At 38.9% G+C, this 23,414-nt stretch overlaps 4 protein-coding genes across 14 annotated transcripts in view; 1 reads left to right on the forward strand and 3 right to left on the reverse strand.

Annotated features, from left to right (window-relative positions):
* Positions 1-6,510, reverse strand: part of LOC144057263 (uncharacterized) — a 30,385-nt gene extending 23,875 nt beyond the window's left edge. For 9 of the 11 annotated variants that reach the window (XM_077574594.1, XM_077574596.1, XM_077574598.1 and 6 more), the window contains exon 1: positions 4,020-4,156. The gene's annotated coding sequence lies outside the window, so the exon portion shown is untranslated. Of the gene's footprint in view, positions 1-3,081; positions 3,207-4,019; positions 4,157-5,920 lie in introns of those variants that run through there. The other 2 variants (XM_077574592.1, XM_077574593.1) reach the window with 2 other exon arrangements.
* A 3,571-nt stretch (positions 6,511-10,081) lies between these two features.
* LOC144057888 (potassium channel subfamily K member 5-like) lies at positions 10,082-15,313 on the forward strand. The gene is made up of 5 exons (XM_077575873.1): positions 10,082-10,417; positions 11,263-11,374; positions 13,272-13,438; positions 13,578-13,746; positions 13,835-15,313. Exons 1-5 carry the CDS (start codon positions 10,232-10,234, stop codon positions 14,524-14,526), a joined length of 1,326 nt encoding a protein of 441 aa, XP_077431999.1. The 5' UTR covers positions 10,082-10,231; the 3' UTR covers positions 14,527-15,313.
* Positions 15,314-15,468: 155 nt separating this feature from the next.
* LOC144057889 (serum paraoxonase/arylesterase 2-like) lies at positions 15,469-18,783 on the reverse strand. Its single transcript, XM_077575874.1, has 9 exons — positions 18,621-18,783; positions 18,471-18,541; positions 18,331-18,386; positions 16,968-17,130; positions 16,608-16,734; positions 16,316-16,519; positions 16,161-16,242; positions 15,959-16,087; positions 15,469-15,846 (listed from the first exon to the last, which is right to left on the reverse strand). Exons 1-9 carry the CDS (start codon positions 18,695-18,697, stop codon positions 15,685-15,687), a joined length of 1,071 nt encoding a protein of 356 aa, XP_077432000.1. The 5' UTR covers positions 18,698-18,783; the 3' UTR covers positions 15,469-15,684.
* Positions 18,784-19,603: 820 nt separating this feature from the next.
* On the reverse strand, positions 19,604-22,717 carry LOC144057890 (serum paraoxonase/arylesterase 2-like). The gene is made up of 9 exons (XM_077575875.1): positions 22,529-22,717; positions 22,379-22,449; positions 22,253-22,308; positions 21,659-21,821; positions 21,124-21,250; positions 20,708-20,908; positions 20,530-20,611; positions 20,286-20,414; positions 19,604-20,176 (listed from the first exon to the last, which is right to left on the reverse strand). The coding sequence occupies exons 1-9, from the start codon at positions 22,603-22,605 to the stop codon at positions 20,015-20,017; spliced, it is 1,068 nt and encodes a 355-aa protein (XP_077432001.1). The 5' UTR covers positions 22,606-22,717; the 3' UTR covers positions 19,604-20,014.
* Positions 22,718-23,414: the final 697 nt, after the last annotated feature.

Below are 23,414 nucleotides of genomic sequence, written 5' to 3' on the forward strand. Positions count from 1 at the left end.
ATGATTAGAATGTTTTGATACAAAGTGCACACACCAACTTTTTCCAATACATTTTTGATAGTAGAAAAGCACGACCGTTCGGCTCCTGACCCGTCCAGTTATTCAACATAAAGAAAACCGTGCAGCATTTAAAAATGACACCTCCAAAAAGCCTCATTGTAACTGTACACTTGACAGTTGCAGCAAAGCTGCCTTGCAGTTTAATGAACATGACTTTGTTGGGGTTGTGCAGAGGACAGATCTCACATATTTAGAAAGGCCTTACTTGCCGATTAAAGCCGTTGACTGGCTGAAATAAACAGCCAGCATTATGCAATCACGCAACCTCTGCTGGCTGAGATAGCGCCCTTACATTAGCGATACACCTCGCCTGAACTCAGTCCTGCCTAATTGGTCACTAATGTTGCCGTGTTAATGTCCGCCATATGAGTTCAAGGCCCCCGCTGCCGTGTATGAACTGGGGGGAGGGGAGATGCTCGGCAGGCAGACAGAGGGGCAGGCCAATCTTCCAGATGTACAGGGACGCCCCAAAGGGTGCATGCTTTGGCCCACTATACCATGCATGCACCTCCCATTGGATGCAGGGGGGAGGGGGGTACACACACACACACACACTAAAATCCTCTTTAGCCCTCCCATTGTTTGAGTCCAGTGACCAATAACTACACTGCACTCTATAACTAATCCTGACTACCCTTCCCCCCAAGAGACCCCCCATAGGCCTTTTCCCGAGGTCACCACGCTCACACACACACACACACACACACACACACACACACACAAACACGCAACTATGCATCAGTGCTCACAGCCTCCACTGGGTCTTTTAATGCTCTGTCATCTCAATTCTGATTGTCAGGAAGCAGACATGCTGCTAATGGACCAGCTGAGCTTGTGCCTGCTGCCTCCTCCATTTTGAGTTGCCTATCTAACATCTCAGCTATCGGCCAGCTGAGCAGGGGGAGTCTTCATCACTTGACTGATGGAGATAACAGAAGCGGTCTTGCTACATGAAGTGCAACGTCTTTTTTTTTTTTGCACGGTGGAGCCAATGAAATAAATACCACTGCACTGTAAAGAAAAAGGCTGCCCTCAATACTACATAATTAGTCTCTAATAAGGTAAATTATAGATGAAGTAGGCCACCCTCAAGCAAGAGTGAGTTGAATTAATCCCCCTATAGGAATATTATGATTGAAATGTGATACTGAACTTCTTTAAGTTATTTTTTTCTTGGCCACACTTGTCAAGTAGATTTAGAATGTATCCAATTTGCCGAGAAAAATTCAAACAATTTCCATTTTAAATTCAGTCTCATGTCATACGTGTGTGATGCTTCACAGGTGCTCTGACATGGTGTGCACATGTGAGATGCAGTGAGACAGGAGGGCTGAATGAGGAAGAGGAGGAGGAGGTATAGTATATAAATAGCTGTTTGCGCTCAGGACGCTTGGACTCATTAGTTCGCCTTTACTGACGAGCTCACATCTATTTATATTCACATGGCACGCATATGCACATATATACATATGCATCCATGCTTGGCCCAACATGCATAAATTTCTAGCAATTATTGTTAATGTTCCCATCTTGCAATATTATATACATGAGTGGGAATGGTGATACACATTCCGAACATACATTATCTTGTCAATTTAAGGTAAGGAAAGCATTTTACCTTACCTGCCACTAGGAGTAGGCTTAAGGAATTAGCAGGAGTTTAGAGTTAATCGGGCCGAGTGAGATTATCTCTACCTACCTGGTTCCACTGACCATCTCGCTGTCTTGATTAGCGATAGACAGATATGCGTTGTTTTTTTTTTTTGTGGGCAGAGGGTTCCGATTGTAGTAAATAATAAAAATTAATAATAAATTAAAAACACATAAAGTAGGTAAGTGAACTGAAAATTTTAATAAATAGTTCCCTAAAGTTAATTGATCTCTCATCAGCCAAATATCAGCCCAGATGATCAGCCTGCCCAATAATTGCTCTCTCCCTACATTTTCCATGCACTTGGACTCACTGCCACCTCCCGTGTGGGTATGCAGCTTGAGTATGTGTGGGTGTGCAATGGAGACGAGATGGTAAAGACATCGAGGCAATCAGCTATGCTGATTCGTGGTTTTACAAGGAGCTCCACCCTCCTGGCTAAAAACTAAGAGAATCAGGATATTTGCCCTCAGACCACATGGTTACTCCAAAAATTAAACTTGCTCAGCAAACAAATGCTGACATGCATGCACACACATGCCTTTTTGCACTGGAGTAAAAGTTCACTTAATGCAAACAGGCATGCCTAACAACTTTAGCAATATTTACTACATGAGGATTGACTGGCTATAGCAGACATTAGCCATCCATTAGTTTTATGAATCCTAAAATAAGAAATAAATAAACTTTACAACACTAAAATCTGCAGTGTAATTAATGTGGGAAGACACAATTAAATGGATATTAAAACTGAACAAGTACAGGGTCATTCTAAGACATTGAGGCCTTGTTTTATGTTGGGTACACAGTTACAGAGGCTTATTTCAGTGTTAACTTATCCAAACCCAGTTCCCAATGAATCAATACATACAGATGGCAAGTGCTGCTGATAGTGTAACATGAACCACCAAGGGAAATGAATGAAGCAGCCGGATTGATTTAGTATGGTCGCACTGTAAGTGATTCCAAAACCATTTTGAACGATGGCTCAGCCAAAGCTGAGAGAATAGTGTGCATTAGAGCACATTGAGGAAGAAGGCTCCCAAACGTTAAACATTTTGTCAAGACATTTGCATGTAACATTGCCAAATATGGTATGACAAGAAACATAATACCATCATCGACCCTGTGCAACACATGACGCAGTGTATCCATTTAAAGTATGATGAAAAGTGAGTGAATTCTACAGTCATTCACAAGGAAAGGACTGTGCATGTGGAGTTTGTTTATTTAGCACAACACAGTAGTAGTCTAACTGCCCAAACGCATCATAACTCCCAAAAGAGGATTACCAGCAGCAAGCTCCTATGGGACCTCAATAACCTCACTCTCACACAGCAGAGCCACCGACATCCTTCAGCATCACTTACATGCTTTCAACACTGCTGATTCAGCACTATAGTGGAGACCCCGAGCAATGGAGTGCCATCATTTCTTAACCTCGCTGTTTCCTCTTGCTACTGGGTGCACCACATGAACCCAGACTGCCTCTGCCTCATCCTCCACACGTGATATCTGCAGCTTCATGAAAGATTATCTGACTATATTTATCCAGCACTATCATCAATGGAGATGAGGTTTATTGCACGGTTGTCACTTAAGTGTGTTAGACAGCTATTTTTATATTCTATGCCAAGTGACTGTGGGTATTTTAAAGCACCTCCCCTCTTGAGGTGAAAGCGAGTCAAGCAGAAACATTTAATTCAAGAGCAGAGGCATCTTTAAGACAGCGTGAAGCACAACTGCACGTCAAATAAGTGTCTTGTGGAACAACCGTTATGTAAGATAATAATTATACAGAAGTACTAACCCGACACGTATTGAAAATTATACAGCTCGTTTAACAGAGAAAATATTTTTTTTTCAACAGTGAACCAAATCCTGAAGTATTACTTTCGATGTATTAATTGGTGTTAAAAAGAATGCACACGACAATATGCAATATGTTTGAGAGGAGTGAAAACATGCGCCCCCAGCCATCTTTACCCATCCAACTCACATGTAAAGATAGCGACTACTTTTGATTTGTGAGGTTCCCTATAAGACCTTTTTCACCCAAGAAAATGCACAATTCATTGTTACATTGTTATCAGAAATAAGGCTTAGACGCAATGTAGTAATGCACCATATATCTGATTTTATTTGGAACTTATACCGCAAATAAGGTGCAGCTATGAGCGGTCTGTGTCGCTCCACCGTGCGGCGGCTCTTTAAACAGTCCGAGTACGAAAATGGCGCCGAATGTGCGGCAAAACAAAAACAAACAACTAACCCTTTGCATCATCGTCCTCGGTACATTCGGACTCACCTGCTGCGGGTTGCGCATCAATGGGAAGAGCAAAGAAAAAGTCCAAAAGGACAAAAATCCCCTATTCGGCACGTTCAGATAAGGAACAATGTTGCGGAGCCACACATGCTTTGTTGTGCTGGAGGTGTCCGACGCTCGTAAAGGGGCGGAGCCTCTCCGAGGCTTGGACCCCTCAGCACCCAGCAAGCCCGCCTTGACGACTCATGCAAGGTGCACACCAACTTAATAGATGCTATTTCATGTAGGCGACATACATATACCCGGATATCATAACGGAATAAAAATTTAACATAATAATCACCATAATGTATTTATGCTTCTCTCCATGTTTATCTATTTTTCAATGTATCCATCCAGAGCTTCTGCTGGGAAAGGTCAGCTGGGAAGGTAACTCACTGAAATCCAAAACTTTTGTATGCTGCTGGAGCCTATTCTACTACTAACCATAACCATCAACCATGATTGTACTATCATTAGGCCCCTGAAGCCAGAGGGCAGCCATCTTACATTGCCACTGTTACTGCCAACGTCTGTTATTTTTTTGCCGCTGAAAACACTGTCATCAGTGCGTGTTTTACGCTAGGATCCCTGGATGGAATGAGAGCCTAGCAAAGAACAAACTTCACTGTTTGCATGCACCATTTAGTTTATCTCAGTATTGTGAATTGTGAATGACAGGTTAGGTTTACATTTTGCAGCAAATTTTGTTTTTTTTCATTTTATTCTTGATAGTTTTGACAACATGGAGACAAATCTCTCAGTACCACTCAAAAGATATACCTTTTAAGAGAAAATGTCAAATCACATAGTTATCATTTTCACATTATCACCATTTTCAAAAAATAACATGAAAACGCAGCAGAAAAAAATCAATGTAAGATGGCCGCCGGTTGCTTCACTCCTACCGATGGCGAGTAAATGGCATTGTTAGGCATGATTCTAATTGACTTTGGGCAAGTGGCGGGGCACACATTGGACTAATCGCCAGCCAATCGCAGGGTAAATATCAACACAGTCAAACAAAACTCATATTTACACTTTGGGACAACCTCAGACTCTTCATTTGATCTACCATGGATTTTTGTTTGTGTGTGTGTGTTTTTTTTAATACCAGCAAGAAACCACGCGAGAGGCCAGAGCCCAGTTGTTGTCCTTATTGTCTTTGAATCACATGGTTCTATATATGCTCAAGCGCTGTGCCATCTTTTAATATTTATATTTATTATATTTAGGTTTAACTTACCAAATATGACTCATTACACTATAGAGAGCTTAGCACATGTTAGAGGCTTTGGAGATAAAGTCAGAGAGGTCGGACTGAGATGGTTTGGACATGTCCAGAGGAGGGGTAGGGAGTATATTGGCAGAAGGATGCTGAGTTTCCAAATGCCAGGCAAGAGGTCTAGAGGAAGACCAGAGAGGAGGTTTGTGGATGTAGTTAAAGAGGACATGAAGGTAGTTGGTGTGAGAGCACAGGATGCAGAGGACAGGGTTAGATGGAGGCAACTGATTCGCTGTGGCGACCCCTGAAGGGAAAAGCCAAAAGGAAAAGAAGACACTACAGAGAGCTTAACCAACAGCCACAGAGGGAATATCAGACAAACCATTTGGAAAGGCAGTTACACATAGTACCGACATGAAGTGTAGAGTCCAACCCATCAATCTGAATTTCAAAAACAAACAAACACATTCATACTTGTGTGCACACATTCAAGCCGTCTTAATGGAGCCCACCCATCTGCCTGACCCCATTAGGGCCATACGGCTGATAGGCAGCGGGCGGGAGGGAAGGGGGTCAATGAAGGGCTTCATTATTCCCTCTCAGACACCATCACCTTTGTCTCACAGAGACAAGTTCATGTGGTATGCCCAGCAGTTAGCTATTCAAACAAAGCTCTTACCAGTAAATAGGTGATTCTGTTAATCCAATGAGTCCAAATGGGCCGGTCCGCAGAGGGTAAGCCCAAAAAATATACCTCCAACACAGCAAAAAGTCACTTTTTTTGTAGACTTTAGTCACAGAGCAAAGTGACGCAACATCAGGGAAGTGTTGTTAAACATTTACCAATTTATTCCCGGAAGAGAACCGACTAATCCTGCCCCGATACAGAGGGAAAGGCAGCACTTAGTTTATTTGTTCTGTTCATCTCGCTTGGATGTGCCCAGGACTGAGAGAGAAAAAACAAAGGGCAGATGAAGGAGTGGTGTTGCAGCCCAGTTGCTTAGGAGACTGTCGTGCGCTGGTGCAAGAAGCAGGTGTTGTGCTGGACCCAGGAGAGCAACGGGAGACAGAACCGAGAGGGGAGGAGCGGCACTCACAGACCCACAATCCCCCTGAGACAACGCCAGACTGGAACCACAGACTAACAGAAACACGCTCGCATTCACGCTCCGGACACACCCTAAGAAAGTGGCGCGTCCTCAAAAAAAACAAAAAAAACAGGCACGCGTACATGTATAATGATGCAGAGCATCATTCAGCACCAGCAGAGTGCACAGTGGTGGGGGTGGGGAGACGACTATGTTTGTTTGGAACATCTTTATCCCTCTCTGGCTCAGTCGCTCAATGATTACATAATAAAGTCCCATACTGCATACACCCAAATCATCTCCCTTTGACTTTCAGCGCTGCATCTGGACGCATGTTATACATCATAGAGCGGTTCCCTCCCGCATCTTATGTAAAGCTACACGCCGCTAGGAAAACGATGCAAAATATGACTCTTGAGTGCACGCACGGAAGCACGCTCGCCGTGGTTTTTGTTTGTGCTCCCGCCCTGAGCTCTCAGGAGCACTAATGGGATGGCAACGGCAACATCAATATTCATGAGGCACTGTTATATCATGAAGAATTCATAAAGCAGGAATGTTGCCCCAGTCTACAAGCAGACATCTTTGGTCTGGCCCGTGTTTATGAACTTGAATCAAGCCACAGTTTTTCAAGAAATGTGTACAGTTAGTTACAGTCAGCCATCAAATGAACTCATTTGAGCTGCTTTATCTTGTAAATAAATATATAACAAAAAATACTGTAAATATTATTCAATAAAGCATTGAGGCATATCTTAAATGCCTCACAGGAAGAAAAAAAAGGTTATTGTTTGGTCTGCTTGGTATTTCAGTCAACTGCACTGACCAAACAGTGATGGCCATTTTTGGCCATCTGAGTGTACTGTATTATCCTTTAATTCTAATGGCTTGCTAGTGTGTGCTGCCACCTAGTGTACAAACAAATGAGTACACTTTTCAAATGCATGTCGTTTAGTTCAGTGAGTCAAGTCAGACACAAAATTGGGATATATTGCAATATATACATATATATATTTAATATATATTATATATATATATATATATATATATATATTTAATATATATTATATGTATATATATATATATATATATATATATATATATATATATATATATATATATATATATATATATATATTATATTTATATATAATATACATATATATATGTTTTTTAATTAATAACATAAAAATATTTATTTGCATATTGGACGGTTGGTTGGCCCGGCCGCCTCACAATTCTGAGGTTCAGGGCTCAAACGCTTCAGGTGCTCTGGCTTCCTCACAAATTCAAAAAACATGCACTTTATAGTTTATACTCATTGAAAACTCGAAGTTGTCCATTAGTTAAATTCAAAATGAGTTTGAATCGTTGGGTATGTACATGTTGAAGTACAGTAGTGAGTCATGTGACTGACTGCCTCTCACCAAAAGTCAGTGAGTCATTACTGAGGACAAATCCTATGGAAAATGCATAGATAATTCACTTATTTCCTACTACATGGGAGAAATCCCATGTACAACTGTCTATAGTGAGGCATGTGGCAACCATTTTAATCTAATTAACGTTCAAAGTGTTGTCTTTTAATAAAAAAGTATACAAAAATAAAACATAAAACTCTTGAAGCTAGAGTCTACGAATCCCACAGCATTTCCTAGCTACCTTATACAGAGCTTGCAAAACATTTTGAGAGCATGTGTTCTCATAAGATAAAGATGTGTTTGCGTGCACATGCCTTGGGGTGATTCGGTGACCCCACCCCTCCCTCCAAAAAGTGAAGAAGGAAAAAAATGCCACACTGCAGCTGTTGCACACAATTACAATGTCCTTACCCTGTTTTACATTATTTGACATTTGCAACACACAAGCGGCATTCAAATCGGATATGAGACCGTATCATGTTTTATAAGGTTAAAAGGTCATGGATACTCACAACATGTTCATGTCAACGTCCAGGCGAGTGTGTCCACATGAAAAAGCAAAAAAAGACGACTGTCATTTGAGCAAAGAGACAAACAGAATTGGCCTAATGTAACAATGTACAGGTATATTAAATGTAGACTATCCAATGTCAAAAGTCAGCAGGCTGCAAACATAATAAAAAATTATGCAAACACATATATATATATATATATATATATATATATATATATATATATATATATATAGTCAGTTAAAAAAAATGCCTGATGTAATAAAATATTGCTTTTACTGGTGGTATGCAGTACTTTCAGGAACAGAAAAATAACGCAACCCTAAATTGTTAATGTTTAATTAATGAAAATGATAACTGCAACAGAAAATAGGTATGCACTCATTAAACAATTGCGACAGTATTTTATAGTATTCTTAATATTTGATTCATGTCAGTGTTATCGAGTGAGTGCTATAGCAACAAAAACATTAGTGGTGTTTATACACAGAGCCTTGGAGCCAATAGACTCACAGCAGAGTCAAACCACAAGGAAGAGGAATTTCAGTTTAAAAGATTTGAAAGTACAGACTGCATAATTAAATGTTTCTTACCTAAGCGACGACATGTTTGGAAAACGCGTTGGCGCCATCTTTAGTGAGAAGCTATTAGTTCCGGTGTTTCCCTCCACAGGAGTCAGGCGGGTTTCCACGGAGGCGGTGACGCAGCCACAATGACCAAGCAAAACCGTCGGCCTGGAGGGTGGAGTTAGTGCAATTATCAAATCTAGCTCTTAAAAAGAAAAATGACAATTTAAGCGCCTCGTGTGTGAGGGCTGCGACAAAAGCCACCGCACACACACATAGCCTATATTATGTTGCCATTTAGGCTAAGTTATGACATTACAGGTGAGGGCGTTGTTTAGCAAGGTGCTGCGCATGCGCGGTATAGGGGATTCCCTTTACAATTGTCAACATGCAGCACACTACTACAGATTAGAGTGGTTTAATTCGAATTCCATATACAAATATTTTTACATTTATTTTCAGAGCTTTCAGAAAGACTACGCTGTATCATATTATTTTGACGCTAAAAACATTTTATGATTAGAATAGTCATATTAGTAAAGTTGCAGTACTATTGTCACCTTTCTTTCTCATGTGTGCTACAACGTTAAGTAAAGTACAGTAGTGGTACAGTATTATCACGCATTGCAGTGTGGATCCACCCCACTTGCTTGGATTCAAGCATACTGTTTGCTTCTGGGTAATGATAATGAAGATAAGGGCAACTGTCACTCGTGTGGTAACTTGTCACGGTACAGGGACGGCTGCAGGATTTTTCTTCTCTCCCAGGGCTAACGAGGGCCTTGACCGATACATAGACAGTTGAGAAAATAATTTTGATTTATAAATATATTTTAGAATATCAACAGTTTTCTGGTTAGGCTATAGCACCCCCTAGGTGTAGCGCCACACCTGTTACTTTTTAAAATAGAAATTCAAATGTAAAATCATCAATTCATGGATTATACACCTCTTGTGAATTTTATACTGATCAGCTCCAACAGCGAGTTTTGCAAAAAGTAGCCTGGAGAAACAGCATGTGAAGCATATTGAGAAGTCAAATTAAGTCTTTGTGCATTTTAAATTCATCCTGAATTAAGCTATGTCATATTTGTCATTTTATTGTTTGTGATAAGTGGGTGTGGCCTTGATATGTTTTCACTGCAATTAAATTATGACGTTAACATTTTAACACCCACAATAGTGTACTGTTGTTTTTGCATCTGCATTGGTTTTCAACAAATCATTTCAGGTCCAACCAGGTACGCGCATGATTACGTAGTTCAGGTGACTGAACAGAGAGGCGTGTGCATATGCTTGTGTGTGTATCAAGCAGGCCAGGAAGTTTTTTTTCTCTCCAGGAAGAGCGTTGAAAACGGAATGAGAGACGCTTGCCGGATGGGGCATAAAGTTATTTCTTGAAAATGACTGACCAGGGCCCCCTTTTAACATCATGTATCATCTTTTACTTGTCCATTGGGGCTGCAATATTTCAAATGCTTGAGGAGCCAAACTGGGAATTGGCCAGGAGCAAATATATTTTTCAAAAAGAACAAGTTTTGAAGAAGTACCCATGCCTTAGGAAAGAGGATCTGGAGGAAATTCTTCAGGTATGGACTTCAGCTACCGCACAAATTGAAATTACGCACAACAATTCGTCGGATTTGATCTGTTACGCGCCACATGTTCATCAAGTGGTAGCAGGTAGCTACAATATTTCTGTTCGCTAATAAAGAGTTAGCGTGTTAGAAAACACTAAAAAGTGATCCAAAAGAAAAAGTTCATTTTGGATGTGCATATGCTACAATATTTCTGTTCGCTAATAAAGAGTTAGCGTGTTAGACTTAGAAAACACTAAAAAGTGATCCAAAAGAAAAAGTTCATTTTGGGTTATATTTTTTTGCTCGAGGACAAAGCGTGGGGATATTTAAATGACTGTACACACGGGCAGTAAGCATGAACCTGCACGCCTCATTCAAATGTTGGAATGTTAACACAAGGTGTGTCTCGTCTTAGAATACGTCACAGTATCGACCTTTTTATTCCCAGGTTCAGCCAAATTTACACATCTAATGGAACCCAATGCAAGGCGTGCCACAAAATTATTTTTGTTGTGGTTTGCAGTGAAATAGAACGTCACTTTTTTATACTGTCTCTATTGCTAGCCTTATTGATGTATGTATGAGGGTATAGTGACTAAAACATCAGCCTCACAGTTCTTAGGTTTAGGGGTAGAATCTCCGCTGTGGCTTGCATGAAACCATACTTGTGATTCTCCAGCTTTCAGCTTCCTACAAATTGTCCATAGGTGTCAATGTGAGTGTGAATGTTTTTTTGTCTAAAAGTGAAACCAGTCCAGGGTGTAACGAAGTTACGCATTGTACCTGCAGAAAATGGATGAATTGACATTTGTGTCCTTGTTAATTATATGTGTGGTTTTTGAAATACATTCCAGGTAGTGTCAGAGGCTGCAGGCCAAGGTGTGATCATCACTGGAAACAAATATCACAACATGTGGGACTGGGGGAACTCTGTCATCTTTGCAGCGACCATTGTCACAACGATAGGTTTGTGTGTTGATTATTTCAATTTACAATGCACGTACACTTAAAATAGTCATTGTTATAAGAAAAAAAACATCTATTTTGTGTGTACAGTAGATAGAACAGTTATTATTGCCACAATTACATTATTCATTATACAGGTTCATTAGCACTAAAAGTAAGAAGAAAGTAAGATTTTGGTCTAAGTAGCTTATCTGAAATTATGTAGTTTTCATATGGAAGTGAGATTTTTTACACCAGCATGGAAAACATTTGTCCAATCGAGCGTGGGTGCAAAACTAAGTGTGGGCTTAAGGCCCTCTGACTGGCTTCCACATTGGATTGAATATCCCATTGATTAAGTTTTATGAAAATAAATTAAAAATTAAGGTACATCGCGCATAAGGGAAATCTCATGAGTGTTCACTTGTTCACTGCTGCTTTCTACTGATTTCATCAATAAAAAAATGATTTTGTTATGATTTGTGACAGATTGGACCCCAAAGCAGTAACAGAGTTAAAAATTTAAAAATGCTTCCACAAAAGTTGCTAATTTGCTAAAAAGTATATCTGATCACATTTTCTGAATCAATTTGATACTTCCTGATTCAATCCGATTTGCTTCACTTCAATCCGATATTGATTAATTATGGAACATCAAATCTTAAATATCAAGGACATGATAATGACTCCTCAAACATAAATTCCAAATAAAATTTTGTGGAGGATTAACTGGTTAAATGATTTAGTTTATTAGTGAACGTAACACGTGTTGTAATCACAAAACATTGACATCAGCAAGGATGAGATGAAAATATTTTCATAATTAATATTCAATAATTTTGAATACAAATTGAAATGATTCTGATTTGTCTTAAAATGCAATAAGTCAGGACTAATGTAAATAAATGTAAATGTGAGAAAATACTATAAAATTCACGTGAACAGTAAATTTCAAGAAAGCAATAAGATACCAAAAATAAATGTACCTTTAAAATTCTATTTTCTTGTGAATTTATGGGAAAAATAGATATTAAATAATCGATTCATGGTTTTATGAATCAATATCGGACTCGAAAAGGAAAATCAATTATTTTGATTATTCGATTTTTTTTAAACCCGCCACTAAATAGCAGGAAAAAATACAAAATTAAAGCTACCGGTAACTGATCAACAAAAAGTGCTATAAATAAGTAAAATAAGTTACAAAGGGAGTACTACCAGAAAAACTGGAAGAAACAGCGAGTACAAAAAAAACCCCATCAAAGGTAGAATTCAATATGGGAGCACGGCAGAACTTCTACAACAAATGACTAGAGACAAAGGAATGATCTTGTGTCTTTCTAGTGTGGTGGGAGGGCGTAAAGGTATTGATTACACATCACTTGCAATTACAGAGTAAACTACAACAAATGCTAGAATCATTAACTATCAGAAAACTATTAAAATACCCTATATGATGAGGATATTTCTGTTTTTTTCTTTTCAAGGAAATACAATTAGAATAGTTGAATTCTCTACACTCTAAAAAGAGAATTGTTGAACCAAATTAAGATTACAAATTTGCTGACCAACTTTAAAAAAAAAAAAAAAAAAAAAAAAAAAAAACTTCAATTGGTACTACACGATTGAATGAAGTTAGTCCAAAACGAATATATTACATTTATTTAATTATGAGTTCATTATACTTTAATATATTCACCTGAAGTAAATTAATCCAAAGTGACTCAAATCCAAATTATTAAATGTATTCTACTCATAATTAATTAAACTTAATATATTCACTTTGGACTATCTTAATTCAATCGCGTGTTACCAATTGAAGTGCTTTTTTTTTGGGGGTCAACAATTCAATTTGTAATCTTAAATTTTAGAGTGTACATATCCACCACAAAAAAAAAAGATGTGTTGTATTCTACAGGTTATGGTAATGTTGCCCCAAAGACTAATGGAGGTCGCATCTTCTGCATCCTGTATGGCCTGTGCGGCATCCCGCTGTGTCTGGTATGGTTAAGCAACCTGGGTTCGTTCTTTGGAGACCGAGCAAAACGTTTGTCCCAGGTCCTCATCAGAAAAAACGTGCCAGTGGTAAGACTTAACTCATTCATTGCCAGCCCAGTAAAAATTAATCTTTGACGTCTATGGCAGTGAATGTTTTAACGACCGTGAAAGGGTTTGGATACTTTACTATCAAAGTTTTGAAATCTCTTTTTTTTTTTCTTATTAGAAACGTGTTCAGCTTATCTGCACCGCTATATTCCTGTTATGGGGGCTCTTCGTGCACCTGGTGATCCCTCCTCTTGTTTTCATGTCCCTGGAAGGATGGAGCTACTTGGAAGGCCTGTACTTCTCTTTCATCACCCTCACAACTGTCGGCTTTGGAGATTACGTGGCAGGTTGGCGTCACATCTTTGTCCTGTATTTCTCTGTGTTGTACTTTGAGCGTTTACATCCTGTGATTCGCTACATGTGCATTGATTTCAGGTGTGAATCCAAATATTGAATACCCGAAGCTATACAGAGTGTTTGCGGAGATATGGATCTACATGGGCCTGGCGTGGCTGTCGCTTTTCTTCAGCTGGAACGTAAACATGGTCGTGGAGGCTCACAGGGTGTTTAAGAATAAAAGACGTCACAAACGCAGACGCTTCCACGATGAGGAACCGAAGCCTGAAGAAAACACGCCCAAGTCGGAAAGGCCGACCGTCATCGATATTTTTAGCTTCTTATCGGACAAGGAGGAAGACTACAGCACTGTCATCAAGGAGATTGGAATGAGCGCAAAACCCAGTTCTATTGACGTTTTCAATCGGTCCAAGAGCTGCAGTGACATCTTGACCACCAACATCGAGATGCTGGATCACTCGCCTCGACACAGATGTTTGATGAGCATCAGTGAAGTGTTTCTAAACCCGAAGGATGACGGCAACCAAGATAAAGCCAATCGGACTCTTCTCCAAGAAAATTCCGCTTCAACAGAACCAGCAGAGTGTGCGGGAACCGATGATAATGTCAACGGGAAAACGGATTCACCAAAGGATGGCATTATATTTACTGTGCCAGCCTCAGGAAGCGCAAAGGAAGAAATTGCACAGCCAAGTGATAGTGTGAATCGGTTTACAATTTCAAAAGTAGCAGAGGAAGATGAATTACTTAATAAGGATGAAAAGGGATAACGTTTAATATAACATCATGAACTGAAATGATGCACTATATGGACAAAAAAAGTATTGACTTTACAACAGAGACAACATGGAGTTGATAATCGTCATCCCCAAAGTGCCTGATGGGGTTGAGGTCAGGGCTCGAATTCTTCGACACCTCACTGACTTTATTTGCATTGCGTTTCACAATGTCTGTAATTTATTTGTTTCGTCTTCATTTGCGTCAAATTGTGTGCTAACATGACTGGTCTGGCCATCTGCCATACGGGGCAGATGCCTAGTTGACCAACATCTTATTATCATTATTATTATTAATCTTACTTTCCTCCATTACACCCCAAAATACCAGCACCCAATTTAGAAAGAGCACCCCATCAGTGGCAAAGCTACACGGTAGCCAGGGTTGGTCAGGCTTCTCAGGAGTCATTTATGAATACAAATTTTACACAAATCTTCTTTAAATGTAGAACGTTTGATTCTTGCAGTCAATTTCAATTATGTCGAATTATTTTCATGGCATAGCAAGCAAACAACATGGCTGAGAAGACTTGTTTACCATACGCTACATCCAGTCATGTTTTCATGAAATAAAATGCGCACATATCCAGATCCTACAGGAATAAATTTATAAAAAAAAGATTTGATGTTTGTGTCATTGTGCTTTTTAGATATGATTTTAATGAATATTAATTACACAATGTAAAACGGTGTTGGCTCTGATTGGCTGTTAGTTTAGCATGTGCATGAGATAGAAGTACTCTGTAAGCACAGCTTTATAAATAAAGTTGAGTTACATAAATTAAGCTCAGCAAAATGTTGCTTTTTTTTACGAGATAGAAGTACTCTGTAAGCAAAGCTTTATAAATAAAGTTGAGTTACATAAATTAAGCTCATGTACTGGCTGTACGTGCCTACACGTGGATGCGCGTGTCTAAATAAAAATGCCAGGGCCAATTTTTTATTATTATTATTTTTATTTATTTTGTGTCAGTCCAGCCCTGTCTTTATTATCAACATTTTTTTTTAAATTCTAATGAAGTTATTCAAAATTCTGTTTCTTTATTTCAAGTCTTTTTTTTCCCTGAAATGACATTTCCTCGCTAATCTATGACATCGAGAGGTTTTCCTTCTCTTATCCAATGAATTTGTTAAAAGTCTTGATTTAAATGCCTACTCCAAATCACAGCATAAAGCTTTATGAAACACGGTTCCAATGAGCAGTTTCCCTCCATAGATCGTAGCTACAGATGAGCCCATAATCACATGACCATCGTCGGCATACACCTGAGTCACCACCGGCTCCTCTGACAGAATGTTCTGGATGCGGACGACCTGACAAACACAGCATCATGGGAAGTACAATGAAATAAGGAATATTGGATTTGGATGGCAATGTCACAATTTCAATGAGTTTCCAAAATGACAGATGAATGACCAGGCTAACCTCTGATCCAGGTGGATTTTCGGGGTCAAAGTAGAACATTCTCATTAGGTTGATGTGACAGCCTAACCACAGGTCACCTGTTTTCGGGTCGACTTCAATGTTGTCACAGAGGGAACCCAAAGCTATAGACTGGTGGGAATGTAGGAGATAAAAGTGGAATGATTTGAAATGCATACTAGTATTTTTTTAATTTTTTTTTTACCTTTATGGTGGTCAATTCATTGTCTTCTTTCCGCTCCAACACATGTATATTATGGGCTGTTATATCAGTCACATATACATGCCTTTTGAAGAGGCAGAAAAAAAATCAGTGTATAATTATATCTCAATTATGCAACTTTTAAAGAACTCACCAACCTTTTATCAGGTGAGATGTTGATTCCATTTGCAAAGTAATACCCATTAGAAACCACTTTGACCATCTCCGGACTGTAATACACAACATTAGTCAAAGGTTGACCCAGCAGAGGCTCCACGGTGATTTTCATCACTGCATCTGAAAAATAATGATCATTGGTGGCATAGAACCGATCCACTCCCAAAGCCACGATATCATTCACACTAGAGGAAAAAAATGAGGGAAAAAAGAACATGGTTGAGTTTTGTAAAGTTATGTTATTATAAAAAATGAACGTTAGCCTTAGAATACCTGTGAAGAAGTTTATGTTTGAAGGTCTTACGATGCAACAAGGAGGATCCCCGCTCAACAAATTCAAACAACTCGACTTGGCTTTTGTGATGAGGATGGTTCACAACAAACAAGTACACTGTGCCATCTGAAAATAATGAGGGGCACAATTATTTGCAACAGCAGTGACATGTAAAAAGAGGACTCAATATATACATGTATAATGAATCACTTCTAGATTTTGTAAGAATATTAATCTCACAGTCTTAATAGCAGACTGTTCCTATTTAAGTTGGTCCATTCCTCTGTTATTGTGTTGTCAAATAGTCTGTTGTCACAGTTTTGAAAATAAATAAATAAATAAAGCAGGAATGCTCATACTGGTTGGGTGTGTGTAGACACTGATGCCATGAGGGTTGAATGTCTCCAAATCAATGTTCCCTGAAATGGGCAGCTCAACTGGTCCCATGGCAGACGCCTTCAGATCGAAGAGGAAGATCTTACCAGGAGCGTCAGAGGATGACACGCCAGGGTACTTTAAACCCTGTGAACATTGAAAATAAATATACAGGGAGGCAGCTTTAATTTACCTGTGGGAGTATGAAAGCATCTCAACTCACAGCGCAAACTTTGATTTTAAATGTGGGCCCTCTTTATAGCCTAAAACAGTGGCTGCAATTATTATTATTATAATTTTTACAAGTACCACCTAAAAACAATTAACTCTTCTAATACCATCATAATGACCAAAAAAATGTACTTAAATAAATACTTGATGACAAACGGTTTTAATAAAATAAATGTACATAAAATTTACAGTATTGTGCTAAAAAGGTTCATTGAACTGTACTTAACGAGTATAAAGAACTGTATTAAAAAAATGTGTATGCACAGTTTTAACATTGAACTAAGTGATTCTTTCACATACCACTAGTTCACATGTTCCACTAGTGGTACTCATACCACACTTTGAAAAGCACTGCGGTGAAGAAAAAAATTAGTAATTTGGATTTACTTAACTCATTTGCTCCCAAAAACATATAAATACGTTCTATTTTAAATGTTACCATGTTCCCAAAGACAGATTTATACGTTTGTTTATTTATTTTTGTTTTAATGTTTTTTACGCAAGAGCATATAGAAGGCTTTGATGCAGCCTTTGAACTGCAGAGAACGGTTGAAGCAATGGTAGTTAATACAAATCGGCCAGCAGGTGGCAGCAGAGTATAAAAGATCAACCCAATGTTTTAAACAGATTTGTGAATAATGATGATGATGAAACTTAGTTCTATTCTAATGTTGACTGCTGCAAACGGAAACAGATAGAAATATACTTTTTTTTCAGGTGAAAGAAGAGACTCTAGTCTTTCTTTTTGTAGGTGTCATGTTTTTATAGCAATTAAACATAATATTCTGTGTGCCTTGCAAAATCAGTAAAAATCCAATAAAACAGCCGTCGGGAATGAAGGGGGTTGCTTCAGTGAAAATGGCTGGGAGTGAATGAGTTAATTACATCAGTGAAGCAAACATATATAATTTGATTATTTTCAAGGGGAAAATTAGATCAGGTGACCAGAGCAATTAAAAAAAAGAAAAGAAGAAGAAGACATTTCCAGCGTGGTCTACTGACCAGGATCTTTTTAAGATTGGGTTTTGTCTTGGATTTCTTGGTTAACAGTTGTTGCTGTTCATTCACTAGAACAACAGTTTAGAGAGAGGTGAACATTGGACCAATTCAACTTACATTGCTGATAAAAGCGAGTCCATCTCCAAAGACAGTTATATCCTCTGAACCATTATCTGGGGGGGGGGGGGGGGGGGGAATGCACTTTTTAATTGCAAATTTAAGGAACACGTAGATATTTAATTTTCACTTGAGCTTACCGAGATTCTTCAGCAGTGCACAATTGAGGAGGTGATTCTTGACAGGTTCTCGAGACGCAAGATACATTTTCCTGCAAGGAGGATGTTAAGTGATGGTGCAGAAAAGAAGTATAGAAAAAAACAAAAGCGTCCAAAGTGAATGGTGCTTACCTCATATTGACCATCCTCTCACCAAGCAGCATGTAAAACAATGTTACAGCCACTGAGACTAATCCCAGTGTTTCCATGTTTAAATCGCACAGCACACTGTACAAAAAGACACCCAACTCTTTTATAGCCAGCCCTCTAGCCTCGGCTCAACCCAGAGAGAACGCGTAAATAAACAGAGGAACGAATGACCCCTCATTGATCTGAAAGCTGTAATAGGACGTATAAATCTGTGGTTTTTCCAAGGGGAATGTTAAAAACAATACATCAAGATAAGATCAATTTTATTCAAGTCCAACAGAATAGAAACTGACAGCTGATCATCACAGGATGTGAACAAGGGATCATAATTATGGTTTGTAAAGGCACTGCATGAAATCTTAACACTGGAATCTGCTAAATACACAAATCAATACACACCCAAATATCAAAGGTCCCTTTTATGTCTTGATGCAACTTTAAAAAGAGTCTCGTTTGGTTTTCTTTAGTCATTATGACCAAGCATTTTAGTTTTTATTTCAACGTGCCAGTTGCAAGTGTTACAGAGTACAATGATATATGATATGATAATATGAAACCACTGGACTTGTGGGACTGCTGCTCCGTGCCATTGTCCCTAATCTCAACTCACTTTTGAAGTCTTACTTGACAATGAATAAATAATGACATAATGTTCTAAGGCCAATCTATTTTGCGCTTGTGAACTTTTTTTTTTTTTTTTCTTAATGGAGTGTGCGGGGCTTGAACCCTTGCTGCGACCACGTCTACGGTTTGCGAGCGCAGAGCATTACCAGTGAGCTAAAAATAATAAAAATAAAATTAATGTTCAAATGATATTAAAATTGTGTGTATGCTGCAAGACAATTTCCTTTGGTTGCACTCCAGCCTTTTTCCCCTCATTCTTCAGGAAATGCACGCAATTCCTGCCTTACTCAACTCCTGTCTGGAATTCAAGAGAGTATAATAAGCAACAGTGATGCACTAAATTTCATTTGAAAACTTTTATTTCTCTGCACGTTACGGTTTTACAGCACAAAGTTTGAACGAATACGTGTTTTGTGTTTGAAGATACAATGCATTTGTTTTTCTTTAGCGTTTGTGGTTGAATTTATCCTTAAAGAATTTGGGCGAGATGCACTGGTTGCCAAGCACACTGCAAAAAGCTTATTCACCTGTCCATAAAAAGAAAAAAGAAAATAAAAAAATCCATTGCAGTTTTTAAAAACTTCACCAACACTAAAAAAATAAAAGTACAGTAATGTTGCCTTACTGGGTTCCAACAAAAATATTTACAAATAGAGAGATGTGCATTTTGGGAAAAACAGTGGTAAAGACTAACTTTTTGATTTTATTTTATTGATGTCTCCTGCTGTTTTGTCAGATGCACACATCACTGCCTAGTCCAAATCACAGCGTAAGGCCTTATGAAACATTGATCCAATGAAGAGTTTCCCTCCATAGGTCGTCGCTACAGATGAGCCCATAATCATGTGACCATCATCAGCAAACACCTGCGTCACCGATGGCTCCTCTGAATGAATGTTCTGGATGCGGACGACCTGACAAACACAGCATCATGGGAGATATGATGACTTAAAAGATAAATAGATTTCATTGTAATATTTGGATGTTGTGGATGGCATTGTTGGAGAGTTTTAACATACGAACCTCGGAGCCAGGTGGATCTTTAAGGTCATAGTTTAAAGCTTTCAATCCGTTAGGATGGCAGCCTAACCACAGGTCACCTGTTTTGGGGTCAACTTCAATGTTGTCACAGAGTGAACCCACATCTACGGCCTGGTGACAAAATTAAACTTAACAAAATAATCTGGTTTGAGTGCAAGTTTTGCATTATTTAAAATAATTCTCTATAATTAATTATCAAAAATAATTTCGGATTGAAATTATTTACCTTCACAGGGGCCAATGCGTTGTATTCTTTCCTCTCCAGCACATGCACTTTATGGTCAAGTACATCCATCACATATACATACCTATTAATGACATAGAATAAATGATTAGTTCATGACAATTAATTAGCTCCAAGACTATCATTAAAATAATGCAAAGCTCTTGAAGAGGCCACCAACCTTTTATCAGGTGAGATGTTGATGCCGTTTGCAAAATAATAGCCCCCAGAGACAACTTTGACGGTCTCTGCACTGCAATACACAACGTTAGTCCAAGGTTGACCCAGGATAAGCTCAACAATCGTTTTAAATTCATGTGAAAAATAGTGATCGTTGGTGGCATAGAAACGATCCACTCCCAAAGCCACAATATCATTCACACTATAAAAACACAGAAAAAAATTATTAATTACAACAAATACCTGTACATAAAATTGGATTACATATCTGATATGTACTGGTACAAAATATTTGAGATCAACCAGCATCATACGAGTTGTGCTTGACCTAAAAAGTTCCAGGTTATAAAAGTTCAAATTGAATTTAAAAAAAATACAATAAATAAAAATATAAATGTGATGCCTTGAGAGGTGCACCTATGAAGAAGTTCATGTTTGAAAGTTTTCAGATGCATCAGGGACAATTCCTCCTCAACAAATTCAAACAACTCGACTTGGCTTTTGTGGTGAGGATGGTTCACAACAAAAAGGTACACTTTGCCATCTGAAAAAACAACAACAAAGCATTTCGTTAACAAGAATTGATAACTCAGAGGGAGGCCAGACATTGCTTCAAATGCCTTGTTGACATTCATCAAGCATTATATGGTGTTACTTTGGGGGCGAAAAACAGCATTCGTGAAATGAATGTACGTCTTTCGCCAGAAGATTAAGCAGAAAATGAATACAATTGAGTGCAGTAATCCCAGGGTGCATATTTAAACCAAGTGTTGGTTAATAATACAGACACACCCAGGACAAGGTTTTGCAGACGCTTAAGTGGGTAGTAACAGGTTTGTACGCATATTTAGCGTATAAACTCTTATGCCAACCGCTTTTGAAAAGAAAAACTGTCAACTGATATTGTTCTCAACTTTTTATCTTCATGAATTCAATGCAGGACTGCTCGTACCAGTTGGCTCTACGTAGGCGCTGATGCCGTGAGGGTTGAACGTCTCCAAGTCAAAGTTCCTCGGCATTCGCAGCTCAGTTGGCCTCATCGGAGAGTCTTCCATATCGAGGAGGAAGATCTTGCCAGGCACATTGGAAGAGCTTATTCCGGGGTACTTTAGGCCCTGCGAAGAACAGAAAAAACGCAGACAAAAATGATGACTGACTAACTGTGTGTTGATCTGTATGTGCTGCAGGGAATTTGGTGCGCTCAGTGGTTGATTTTGGACTGTTTTGATGGTACATTGTTTGTTTACAATTGAAATCCCTTCTAAATATGTTGAGCAAAAAAAGAAAGAAAGAAAGTGATCGGACGAATACGTGCAATATGAATTCACATGTACACTCAAAAGGCAATTTGACACTTATTCATAGTGAAAGCCACATTGTACAGGTAAAAGAAATCCTAGCAACAACAAACAGAAACGTCTGCAGTCAGCTGGGTCCTGTACTGGCACATGTGCGTAATGTAGCATGATAAGCAATCACTCCTCCCCAGCATAGGTCAGTTGAGGACAGACAATCGTTTACTGGCTCATTTGAGGCAAAACCTTACAGTGCTGATAAAGGCGAATCCATCCCCAAAGATAGTGATATCCTCTGAACCGTCATCTACGAGAAGAGCACATTTAAACATTTATTTATTGTAGAATAATAACAACGTTAACGTGGATTTGCTTACTCAGATTCTTCAGAGGAACACAATTGGGGAGGTGGTTGTTGACTAGCTCTCGAGAAGCGAGGGCCCTCTTCCTATTGTATACGTTTGAAAAGTTAGGAAAGCACACTGAACAATAAGATTGAATGGAATTCCAGTGGAAATGTTACTTACCTTAAGGTGACAATCCTCTCACCAAGAAGCACAGATAACGCCGCTACAACAAATGCGACGATGCCACACTTGCCCATATTCAAACCGCACGACAAGTTTTACAAAGTGCTGCAAACTTTGTAAACTTTTCGACACACGGCTATAATCAGACCGGGCGTGCCGACGGATGTATAAGTCGCAATGCCGCTTGCTCACCGTAGCGAGAAGTGAAGCCATCGGCGGCCATTCTGCGTTGCCACTCACTCAGCGCGATTAACTCAAAATACAGCACCGTGATTTCTCAGCGACGTTTACGTTATTTTGTGTGCACTGCGAAATGCCAAAGTGTGTGGCGTCCGATTGTAGTAATAAGTCTCGGATAAGCGCTACATTTACATTTCATTGTTAGGAATGCGATTATACTTCTTTCTCTTGTAAGGTATAGCTCCGACTTCGAGTGTTACACAGTTTCGTCTGCATCACGGAAGAACCATGAACAATTAAATGAATTCAAAGGCCATCAGGAGAACAATATTGCGTGTTTCAGCGAAAGTGAGTAAGAGTTGTCAGTTAAAGTGGCAACGTAAGATGGCTGCCCTCTGGCTTCAACCGCTTGCGCGTAACCTAAGCTATGCCTTCAAGATATTACATCGCTCGGGATGTTTACTTGCAACGTTATATAGATATAAACAGATATGTAGATTTAGAGTGGATGGATTTTCTTTACCAACCGGTGTCATCACCAGTCAACTGTCTCTGTCCTACTTATATTATGAATGATATAATTTCCTGCATGTTACATATACTTGAATGCAGCATATGCTCTAACAGGAAACCGGAAACTCAAAATTCAGACGCTTTAGTCTATATTTGTATGTTTTTTTTATATATATATATATATATTTTT

This window comes from Vanacampus margaritifer, chromosome 9, assembly GCF_051991255.1.
Source record: "Vanacampus margaritifer isolate UIUO_Vmar chromosome 9, RoL_Vmar_1.0, whole genome shotgun sequence".
NCBI lineage: Eukaryota > Metazoa > Chordata > Actinopteri > Syngnathiformes > Syngnathidae > Vanacampus > Vanacampus margaritifer.

What these genes read in the sequence shown, in the direction of transcription:
- LOC144057888 (XM_077575873.1), top strand. Translation starts at nt 10,232, where the DNA reads ATGACTGACCAGGGCCCCCTTTTAACATCATGTATCATCTTTTACTTG. An exon ending in GACCATTGTCACAACGATAG is followed by an intron (nt 11,375 to 13,271) that starts GTTTGTGTGTTG and finishes TGTATTCTACAG; the next exon opens with GTTATGGTAATGTTGCCCCA. An exon ending in CTTTGGAGATTACGTGGCAG is followed by an intron (nt 13,747 to 13,834) that starts GTTGGCGTCACA and finishes CATTGATTTCAG; the next exon opens with GTGTGAATCCAAATATTGAA.
- LOC144057889 (XM_077575874.1), bottom strand. Translation starts at nt 18,697, where the DNA reads ATGGAAACACTGGGATTAGTCTCAGTGGCTGTAACATTGTTTTACATG. An exon ending in TGTCTACACACACCCAACCA is followed by an intron (nt 16,735 to 16,967) that starts GTATGAGCATTC and finishes CATTATTTTCAG; the next exon opens with ATGGCACAGTGTACTTGTTT. An exon ending in ATGAATTGACCACCATAAAG is followed by an intron (nt 16,088 to 16,160) that starts GTAAAAAAAAAA and finishes CATTCCCACCAG; the next exon opens with TCTATAGCTTTGGGTTCCCT.
- LOC144057890 (XM_077575875.1), bottom strand. Translation starts at nt 22,605, where the DNA reads ATGGGCAAGTGTGGCATCGTCGCATTTGTTGTAGCGGCGTTATCTGTG. An exon ending in GAGAGGATTGTCACCTTAAG is followed by an intron (nt 22,450 to 22,528) that starts GTAAGTAACATT and finishes CGTATACAATAG; the next exon opens with GAAGAGGGCCCTCGCTTCTC. An exon ending in AACATCTCACCTGATAAAAG is followed by an intron (nt 20,612 to 20,707) that starts GTTGGTGGCCTC and finishes TGTCATTAATAG; the next exon opens with GTATGTATATGTGATGGATG.